General features: G+C 38.1%; 2 protein-coding genes across 2 annotated transcripts; one reads left to right on the forward strand and one right to left on the reverse strand.

The window, feature by feature from the left end:
• Positions 1-703: 703 nt before the first annotated feature.
• LOC149049625 (uncharacterized) lies at positions 704-10,467 on the reverse strand. Its single transcript, XM_089197177.1, has 11 exons — positions 10,380-10,467; positions 10,240-10,295; positions 8,015-8,198; positions 7,534-7,857; positions 6,022-6,336; positions 5,320-5,619; positions 4,643-4,776; positions 3,798-4,392; positions 3,409-3,519; positions 2,357-2,397; positions 704-2,034 (listed from the first exon to the last, which is right to left on the reverse strand). The coding sequence occupies exons 3-11, from the start codon at positions 8,139-8,141 to the stop codon at positions 2,002-2,004; spliced, it is 1,980 nt and encodes a 659-aa protein (XP_089053303.1). The 5' UTR covers positions 8,142-8,198; positions 10,240-10,295; positions 10,380-10,467; the 3' UTR covers positions 704-2,001.
• LOC149049626 (uncharacterized) lies at positions 8,201-9,541 on the forward strand. The gene is made up of 2 exons (XM_089198627.1): positions 8,201-8,210; positions 8,641-9,541. The coding sequence occupies exons 1-2, from the start codon at positions 8,201-8,203 to the stop codon at positions 9,318-9,320; spliced, it is 690 nt and encodes a 229-aa protein (XP_089054753.1). The 3' UTR covers positions 9,321-9,541.
• Positions 10,468-11,313: the final 846 nt, after the last annotated feature.

Below are 11,313 nucleotides of genomic sequence, written 5' to 3' on the forward strand. Positions count from 1 at the left end.
CCCTTGATTGTGAACAGGATAGACATTTTCCCTTTCTTGATTTAAATGTGTCCAGAGGGGTTCAGGGTAATTTAGAGACAAGTGTCTACCGTAAACCTACCCACACCGTCAAATACCTCGCTTTCGATTCTCACCACCCTATCTGCCATAAAAAGTCTGTAGCCAAAACGTTACTCAGGAGGGCTGACTGTCTACCATCTTCACTCCATTCGAAGGCTGAGGAGAGGAATTATGTTTCTAATGTCCTAAAGGCAAATGGCTATACAAAAACCTTTCTTCGTAACTGACTTCTAAACTGTAACTGACTTCTAAAATTATCATCACTAATCGGCGTTACCACCAGCGCCTTTGTTTGGAGGCTTGGCTTATTAACTCCGCTCACGTTCCTTTAAATCGTGACGATGGCGGCTTGCTTCCTAACGCCTATTTACACCTCGTCAGAAAAAAGGCAGCTAATTAGCGATCATGGAAAAGGACCTCTTGTTGCAGCGTTTAGATCACCCCTGATGAAGGCACTAGACAGGAGTGTCGAAACGTTGGGTCCATGAATTGTAACTTCTTCAGCTACATTCATTAAATCTGTTAACCAGAGTAGCATCAAACCATGTCTGATTGTCCACCTGGTTGCCGTGTGAACTTAAATAAAAATTACCCTTTTATGAGTTCAATTATACACAAAGTCAGAGGGCTAGATCTTAATTCCTTTTTGGCGAAATCAGTATTTATTTGCTTCCTTGTATCTCTCAACAAAACGGGTAAGATCTTTCTTTAACAATGTAGTTTGTAAATTCTACAAGACGAAAGATACTATGATTATATGATTGTGACTAAATCCTAAGATTCTAAGCGCTGTTGCTTATGAAATTGTTAAAGTGTAGCAAACTGAAAGTGACACAACTGAAGTTAGTTTTAGATAGTAGGACGCATTTCCCTACATTGTGAACTAAAATGTTGCTCTGGCTATAAACATAAGCTTTCTACATAAGTATGCTTTGGCTCTAGTTCGCTTCAAATCTTCCACTTATTTTATCCTCGGTGATGTTAATATATATCCGCTGAAATTGATGAATCAAAGAGAAGAAGATATTTCAGGTTAGATGCACGAGTAAAGCTTGAAATGAAAAAAAAATTATAATCATATACAAACAGCAGATAGTAAAGAAAATAGTAACAAGGCGGTAGATGAAAAAGAGATATAAAAAAACTCATGAGATACCGCTAATTAGGCAAGCAGTGATACACCGTTTGAACCATTATAATCTGACCAACCTTTCATCTGAGTAATGCTTCTACTTATGTTGTTCGTCTTCCTTTTACGAGCATATTTGGCCATAAATATATTTATAGCCGTTTGTACTATGGAGAGTGTTTCAATATTTGTCACTGCTTCATTGATCTCGTATGACTGCTCTGTATTAATGCAAGTCTACTCATTTGAACACTTAAAGATTTTATTATGTAATCTTATCGAATCGAATCAACATAATGTGGCTAAATGTAATTTAGACAAAGTGAAATTGTGAGCCAATGTGGTCAGTGGTCTCCTCCTCTAGCGTGCGCGATTGTGGAGTGACCGCAAGGGCCTTTTGTTATTTTGGGACTTATGTTGCATCTCACGCTGGCATTTTTTGGGCTGATCTTTGTGGATCTGTCTCGTAAGTGAATCTTTGCGGATTCTGGCTCCCAGCCCGTCCCTCCCCTTCTGTGCAGGTGAGTATTTCCACTGAATTCTTTCAGTTGGCGGCTGCATGCAGGGGTGGTTCCCGTTCGCAGGTTTGCCAAGGATACCTCCTTGCTATGCCTGATGCGTTTAGGCTCCCGTCCAACTTTTAAAGCATCAGTTCCCAAACTCATCTATTAGTGATGAGTTTAATTACTTAAATGATAAAAATAGGAAAGAATGGAAGGAAGGGCTAAGGAATTGCTTAAATTCAATTTCACTCGCCTTTACTTCTCGCAAGAAGTATTCCAGCTGATCTACGATGTCAGCAAACGAAGGTCTCATCGTTCCAACAAGATCTCATCAGCGTATATCTACAAATACGTTGCAGTATTCATTACTTTTTTGCACCTATTTATTCATTCAATTCAAACAATCTTAATACAGCCAAACTGCAAAGCATCGAACAGTGACATGTAAACTAGATGGAGTTCCAAATCTAAGAAGACACAAACCCTTTATTAATTCCTCTCCCGGGTGAAATGGTTTAATTACTTGAATAATGTCAAAATTGTTAAATGATAGAATAAATGTAAACACATAAATACATATACTCGAAAATGATCGAGAAGATTACAGTTCTTCCGAGCATTGACGAGGACGTGACATCCGGTAGCCCGTAGAAAGCCGACTTACCAAGGCAAGTGGCGTTGGAATGCCAGGGTATGATGAGTCACCTGTTAAGCAAAATAACTAATAAGAGACTTTGCCTAACAACAGTAACTTGACCTTAATTGATTATGTGGTTTTAAGTTGTCTCTCCCTCTGACACATCTTTTGACATATAGCCAGTGAGCTCAAAATTGCAAATAAAACCTGATAATATTATTGTTGTTCCTAGAATATTTCAACTTATGAAAATAATCCTTTTGATCCATCGTGATTGACTTATGGAATGGCATACTATTGAATTAATTTTCAGAAAATTGCCTAATTTTCCCCCCCTTCAAAAGCCTCTCCCAGGCTATAAAACAAAGTATTTTGGAATTCTGGAACCAATGTGAAATTGTACTTGCTGACGCTTCACTGACATGGGAACGAATTTGTCTGAAATCAATATTCTGATTACAAGTTGAAGACGTTCGCGTGGCATTATGAAAGTTTCGGATTATTTAAGCGTTTCGCGGGAAAATTAAGTCATTCAAGGTTGGTCAGTCTTGACCACTTTCTTTTTTGTATTTGTTGTAATTTTGGTATATGAAATCCCTGTACAACATCGTTGAAGTCATTAATTAGTAGTGAAACCAGGCTAGTTTACCCTTTCCTGAGGGTACTGTGCTGCTGCATTAGATGAGGAATACGTTTTCACGCATTTTTGGCCACATCTAAAAAGTGGCTATTTAGCGGTTTTCATTTTCTAGAACCTTTAGTTTCAGGGTGCACATGTTAAGAAAATAGAGAAAGAGGTTTTTCGTCTTATCACGAGCATCGGACAAAGAAAAAGACCCCCCAGGTCTGAGGTTCGAATCCTCATGGGGATCAGAACTTTTTACCTAGCTTAAAACTTGCCATCGTTCCCATTCGATTTGAAAATTTACAGCTGAAAAAAAAAACAACAATAACATCCAACAATTATAGTTGAAAGTGCCTGAGAGTCATTAACTATCATGCTTTGGCACCGATAATAAACACATATTTTTTGCGTAGATTAGCAAGAATGTTATTTGGATAGTCGAAATAAGTCTCACCTCCTTGAACCCATGTTCCAATTAGGTTGACAATGCTCGGATGTCGTCCAGCCTGTTTCAACGTTCTTAACTCATTCAGCAAAGCGGCTTTCGCAAGTGTGCATGTATTACCTAAAATAAAAAAATGAACAAAGGTGATAATTATTTATAAGTTAGTTACGTTGTGTTGTACGTAGAATGCAAAGAAAACGAAGAATACTGCGAATGCCCTGCCAGTCTAATCACCTTTCTACAAATATTACGTTGAAGAATTCAGATTGCAATGGGGTAAGATACAATAGTCCCAAAAATACGTATAATCGAATTTTATTGGCTGATCCGCCCACACTGCCGAGAAAACAATAACTGAGAAAAGATTTAAGCCAATAGAATAAGACCCTTATGCATACCTTTCAACTTCTTAACTGCAACATCAGTAATGCTACCATTCCTTCCACCATAGCGACCTTTATAAACGATTCCATATTCTCCTTCACCTAGTACCTCATCGAGTACTTCGAGAGTACCTCGGTCTTTTTCGCTCTCCTCTATCTCAGTGAGGAGAGATGTTTGTATTTCGTCGCTATCTTTGTCACTATCCATCCCACTGTCTTGATACGAAATAATGTTGACATCACAGTGACCACAGCCATCTTCGGCACCTTGGTGACCATTTCGTGAGTTAAACAACTCTTCTGCATGGCCTTTTTGATCAGAGATGGAATTTAGGAAATGTTTATTTCCGACATCTAGTGGAGTCGGAGTCCTTCTTTCCTCGGACGATACTCTCGGTATCGAGTCAACTCTCCAGTCGTCATGCGTATGCTTTTTACTGTTTAGCTGCACATTGTTATTCTTATTTTCACCAACTAACAACGAAGAGATACCATTTACCTCTAAAAGCTCCCTTTCTTCCGTATCAGCATTCATATCTTTCAGTATCACCTCAGCCAAATCTTTGTTGTCTATGCAGGCCACATAGATCTCTTCCGCACCTTCATGGCCCTAATATTGATACAGACAGAAGTGCAACATGTTCAATTGAGAGCAGTTTTAAGGTGTTAGAAATCGTTACAAATCCCCTGGCGATCGAAATGCCCAATTGTTCAAAACAAAAAGGATAATTTATTCTCCACTTTGAGTATTCTTGCGAATTTTATTTAACAGCGATTATAGTTGGGAAACAGTTTTGTGGGCGTTTGATCAAGTTAACTTTTAGTCGCTATGAAGTTCGATTGCACTCAATAAGATTTACCTCATGATTTCTTCTTGCACGTCGATACAAAAACGTCATAATGCATCCGCTCATGAATGCAAGTATTGCGCCACCACACACACCAAGTGCAGTAACCAGGGGAACAGAACGTTGTTGTTCCTTTATAGGCGGGGCTGTAGCTGAAGAAGCATGTTGAAATAAAAAGAACAATGAAAAGACAGTGAGATTGAACACTGTATGGAAATATTAAGTGCATTATATGGTGTTGCTGGTCGTTTCGTCTCATAGCCTGAAAAACTGAAACCTGATTATCTGCCGGCTTGGATTTGCATAAAGCGAGGAAATATTAAATTTCAACTTTCATTTGATTGCTCAGTCGGCAAAAATGATGTTTTTCTTCAATTTAGATAGAGTAAAATCCATACTGAGTTCTGCTACATGATTGACCCTCAAGGAAAATTAATGCAAAGCGTAGTATCAACATACAACCTCATCTAACTTTTTATGAACAGGAAAGTGAGATTTGGAAGCTATTTCCTCAGCGCTGCTCTTTGTGATACATATGTCCAGTATTCAAGTGAACTGTTCTAAAAAACTTTCTGTTAGTGTCTTTTGAAAGCATTTCTTTCAAGTACTTTCATCGCCCTCTCGGAAGAAATGGTCGTTTCATGACAAAATTTAATGCCAAGATAAGAAACATTAAGCATGTGTCTCACCTAAATCCTTTGTGGACAAGAATGCCGTCTTTGATGCTATTTCTCCCGCGCTGTTATTTGCAAAGCAGTAATATTTTCCATTATCTTCCCTCTTTATACCCTTTATTACCAGCCGGCTATGGATTTGCTCGTCGTCGAGGAAAATCTCAGCTACTCTATTCCGGTTGTAATATTGTACAGCAAGTGCGTCATCGTTCTTTATCCATGTGATAGACGGCATGGGATAACCTTTGGCGGCGCAGTCAAAGGTTGCGTTGAAACCAGCGTCAACAGTTTGGTTCTTAGGATCCTCAACAATCTCTGGTGCCAGGGAAGTACACCGGCAATTTCAGATGACGATGGATATTTTTTTTGAAGAAAGAAAGCAAAATTTGAGAAGCCGTCAGTGAGTAAAGAGCAAGTAACGCAGGGAAGGTAGGTAATAAAGGAAAACGCTAAAGGGATAAAGAGAGCCTCGTCACGATAAAGACATCTTGAAATAGTAAGACCACGCCTTATAGAAGTTCTATCATGTCCTATCGATTTTGCTCATGCTTCTGTCTTTTTTCTATCCATGTTACTTATCCACTAGAGCACCCTGACTTCTCTTAGATATGGTAGTTAGTCCATGGAAGATAAATACCAATACGCAGCAAATTTTCAGTACGCACAATTCAGTGCACAAACCACTCGTCATAGAGAAACATAGAGCATTTGTCTCACCTAGATCCTTTGTGGACAAGAATGCCGGCTTTGATGCTTTTTCTCCCGCGCTGTTATTTGCAAAACAGTAGTATTTTCCATTATCTTCCCTCTTTATACCCTTTATTACCAGCTGGCTGTGAATTTGCTCGTCGTCGAGGAAAATCTCAGCTACTCTATTCCGGTTGTAATATTGTACAGCAAGTGCGTCATCGTTCTTTATCCATGTGATAGACGGCATGGGATGACCTTTAGCGGCGCAGTCAAAGGTTGCGTTGAAACCAGCGTCAACAGTTTGGTTCTTAGGATCCTCAACAATCTCTGGCGCCAGGGAAGCTTACACCGGCAATTTCAGATGACGATGGATATTTTTTTTGAAGAAAGCAAAATTTGAGAAGCCGTCAGTGAGTAAAGATCAAGTAAAGCGGGGAAGGTAGGTAATTAAGGAAACGCTAAAGCGATAAAGCGAGCTTCGTCACGGTAATGATATCTTGAAATAGTAAGCCCAGGCCTTATAGAAGTTCTATCATGTCCAATCAATTTTGCTCATGCTTCTGTCTTTTTTCTATCCATGTTACTCATCCACTAGAGCACCCTGACTTCTCTTGGATATGGTAGTTAGTCCATGGAAGATAAATACCAATACGCAGCAAATTTTTAGTACGCACAATTCAGTGCACAAACCACTTGTCACCACGTTTTCCACTTTACCTTAGTATTATTTTTAACATGTAATATTTTCAAGAAAGCTGATTTAGATGGCGGGGTTGTGAGAAAGTGAAAAAAAAAAATCCCAGGAAGGTAGGTACCATTTGGTAAAACGTTGCATTATTGTCAGTTAAATTGCTATTGTAAAGACGATATGCGATTTGTTTCGTAAGGTGAGAGCGAATTAGAGTAATAAACAGATGAAAGCAGGAAATGAGATAACTCGTGGTTTCCGCGAGCAATAAATGACAACATCAATAGGGATAGTGGAATAGAAATTCCAGAAGCGTGGATGCCCACCATCAAAAAACACAACAACAGGAGAGCCGTGCGACAGCGGACCGCCGATGAAGCAAATCACTAGGTGAACAGCAAGGATCGAAATGCACCAATCAGAGCTTTTGAATAACAATTAATCACAGCAGAGCATCATACTTTATAAGATCACGCATGATCAGTCGACCTCATCGCCTGAAGAAAATTAGCAGTATGCAGTCGAAACGTCGAGATCTACATCACACGTGACTACATCGCGAGACAAACGAAAAACTAAGCTTTTATAGTTTTAATGCTGTTTCGAAAATAAAAAATTTTTCCTCTTCTAGTTATCACTGATTTGCCAAACTTTAATTGTAGCCAGGCAGTATGATTAAAGACTGGCAGATTAGAATGAGCTTTATGCTGGCACCGCATTTGCCAATTTACTTTATTATGAAATTTCTACGCAAATGTGTGCTCACAAACAATACCCTATTATACGATTTAACTCATGTCATCAATTACTTTATTGCTTCTCGAGGTGATTACTTTATATGTTTTGCCTACCTTGAAGCTCAATTTCGACAACTTTTTGCCTGCAGTATCCCTCATAATCATTCTGAGCCTCACAAGTGTAGTTTCCAAACTGTTCCATAGTCAACCTCTTGAGTATTAATGTGCAGCGTAGCTTTTTGACTTTTGATGTACCCCGCAAGCATTTGGCTCCAACTGATCTACCCTGAGGATCATACCACTGAATATACTTGGTCCATCTCCTTGGATAAAGTTGGTCTACATACCTTGGCCACGCTATGCAAGTCAAGTTAATATCTGCACCTACTGTTAATGTGCGGTTTGGCGGACTTGAGAAGATATCCATTTCAGGTATCACTAGACGGAAAAGTTTAAGAAAATTAAAAGCGTGGTCCTCGAGGTAACCTAAATCAATCATAACGATGACTCAATCAGTAACTTCATTACAAAGACTTGATTTGTGGATCAAGTATGTATCTTTAGATTTGTAAACAAATATGCAGTTGCTACTAACCACTTTTACTATTGCATCTGTTGCTCATTTCCTCGGATGAAAGGCTGCTTATAGTACTGGTAACAAGTAACAGCATGAAGAAGTTGCCAGCGTTTCCAAGCCAATGTGTGTTTAGCATTCTGTTCATTGGATGTTCGTCCACTTCCTCGTACAAAAGTTACATAAATGTAAAATCGTTTGTTTGCTATGGCACAAGGCAAAACGTCTTTTTTTAAAACCAAAGCGGTCAGTAGATGGAAGCCTTTCTTTTCATCAACAGATTAATTGTCAAGTTATTACCAAACTTCCATTGGGGAAATGAGCCGAAGTGCAAAATGATAGTCGAGGGAGAGAGTTAAACCTGCTTTTAAGGATGTGGCTTTATCATTATTACTATTATCAGACTTGTTATCATTATTTTCATTATCATCATCATAATGATAGCTATCATCATCATTATTTTTAAAAATTGAACCGTAACCAGGATATGACATAGTGAAAAAGGTAAGAAACGTTCTCTGGTTAAAAAGGTTTTATAATATGAGCTTTCGGCTATTATACTATAGCCTTTAACGAATGTAAAAGATATGAGCGCGTGAATGGAAATATATACAGGGGAGGGTGTGAAAAAATTAAAAACTAAAAAGGAGTCTGTGCGGCCTCGACCCTTCTATTCCGTGCAGCCAACCTTCCGAGCACCATTGAAGGTAAAAGACGCGAGACTGGCCACGTTACCGAAGCCTTAAAAGCTAATGGCTACCCATCAATAGTTATTTCCAACATTTTAAAAAAGAAGTCAGCTCCGACAACTCCTCCACCAGAAGAGTTAGTGTCCATGATCTTCAAATGGGCCGATCCATCAGATACATCTCTGGGTTTCGCTTGTCTCCCCTACATCAGCGGCCTGACTGAGCCCCTTACCAGATTACTTCGTAAAAATGACATTCGTGTGGTTAGCAAACCAGCTAAAACCCTGCAACAAGAATTTCCGTCACCTAAGTTCAGGCAGCCCTTAGATCTACAATGCAATGTTGTCTACAAAATTCCGTGCTCTGACTGCTGTTGGAGTTATGTAGGAGAAACTGGCAGATGCTTTAAAACCCGAAGAAAGGAACATCAACGAAATCTTAAAAACTATACGAGTGGCTCGAACATTGCCAACCATGCGTGGGAAAACAATCACGCGATTGACTTTGAGGACGCTACCGTGATAGACAAAGGCAATTACCGCGTTCGAAAAACACTAGAATCTTGGCATACCGCAAAAACTGTCGGCGCAGACAATAACTTTAAACCGTTACCAAGACAATATTCTATCTTATTGTAATTTGATTTTGTTCTATTGTCCATTTTTTAGCTTTTCACACTTCTATTGTAGTTTTTAGTTTTTAATTTTTTCACACCCTCCCCTGTATATATTTCCATTCACGCGCTCATATTTTTTACATTCGTGAAAGGCTATAGTATAATAGCCGAAAACTCATATTTTAAAACCTTTTTAACCAGAGAACGTTTCTTACCTTTTTCACTATCATTATTTTTATTATTATTATTATTATTATAATTATTATTATCATTATTATTATTGTATGCGTTTTGGCATGAGTCAATTGTAATGAGGCCGTGATAGCAGTGGCTATTTCTATTAACCGAGCGAAAATGATCTCATTATTTTCTCTTACTGGTCCAAAAAAACTTAAAAAGAATAGAAGCATAAGACCTCATTTCAGAAAATCTATGCTTCGTGACCAAGAAAATGCAATGAACAAAAATTACAACCAGATGCCTTATAACTTATCTCGTGCAAAATGTCATATCTTGCTACCTACGCAAACGATGCTCACGAAACCTGACCAAAATGTAAATTGAAGGTCTGAATAAAGCCTACTGAAAACAGCAGATAGGAGTTCGTCATGGAAAAACTGAAGGGAAAAACGTTCAAGAAATAAGAAAATCTCATTCACTTACCTTGTTATATTTTTATAATTGTTATTGAGTTTTTAAATTTTATATTTTTGACACATGTCATTTCCCACGGGATAATTTAAGTGAGTCTTGCAAAAGCTGAAAATGTTCTTCATTTGAAGAAATGTCAAGTTTCCCACTGATCACTCAAATTGCTGAATCTCGATGAGTTTTGGCACTTAGAGACAGCTTTGGTGAGCTCTCGCGAGAATAAAGTATTCTAAAATATAAAAATAAATAAATATTAAAAGTCGTGATAAGAAAAAGGTCGTTCAACCCACCTCAAGTCTTTTGCTTGCCACAGCAGACAAGACAAAATGTGAATATATTCAACTTTCTAAGGTTGGAATAAACATAAAGGAAACAGGTGTTTTTACCAACATATGTCACAACGTAGATCTTTTTCGATCCAATAGTATACCTTGCAGCTATATTTCAACCTGTTTGACACTGCATGAGGTCACACTTAGAGACCATTTAAGCTTCCATTGATGTCCATTAAACATGGAAGAGTGTGTTAAAATGGTTCTCAAGGTTTGGCAGCTACTGTAATAGACATATCTCCATAATTGCTACCCAAGTTAAAAATTTATGACCGACAAAAAAAACATATAAATGAAAAAACTTATCGTGCTTCATAAGGCATTTAAACTAGCCAGACTTATGAATAATTTTGAGACACCGAATGCAACTTTTTATCTCCATAAGTTCAAAAATTTTTAGATGAAAAAATAATCATGATCAAATAAAAATATAGAATGGTGCTTTTTGCAGATTTTACAGAGGAGCCAAGCTGTTTTGGCGGGAACTTTGCACGTCGATCATTATCACCCAGCAGTTAGTTTTCAACATTCGGGGTTTCCACTTGGCTGATATGCACTTAAAGCAGATAAAATGATAAAGGGTTATGAGGGTTATTTTCCCAACCAAGCTTTTTTTCCGTCGGTTTTAATGCCTTACAGAGAAAAAAAAACTTCAATACTCATTTATTGGACGAGTTGACGAGAACGAACACGGATTTCAAAATGGCGGCTGTTTAACGCTTGCCTCATATTTAATCAAGGAATCGATCTCAGTAAGCATGGAGTTCAAAGAAACTCTCCATAAAACTGGTGACAAATTTTCTGTCTTGATAAAGAAGATAATTAAAATAAACTCCTGGTCTTTTGGATTGGGATTGGCTGCTTCAATGCTAAAAACGCTATAACTGAATTAACATCTTCACGCCGAAAGCGATTGTAATGTTGACATCGTGAAATGAAAGCGATCTTTGCACTAATGAACTCTACTTAAGCAGTAGTGAAAATAAGGCCTAAAAATTTTTATGAATTTGAACCCATGACCTCTGCGATACC

This window comes from Pocillopora damicornis, chromosome 2, assembly GCF_964200805.1.
Source record: "Pocillopora damicornis chromosome 2, jaPocDami1.2, whole genome shotgun sequence".
Classification (NCBI taxonomy): domain Eukaryota; kingdom Metazoa; phylum Cnidaria; class Anthozoa; order Scleractinia; family Pocilloporidae; genus Pocillopora; species Pocillopora damicornis.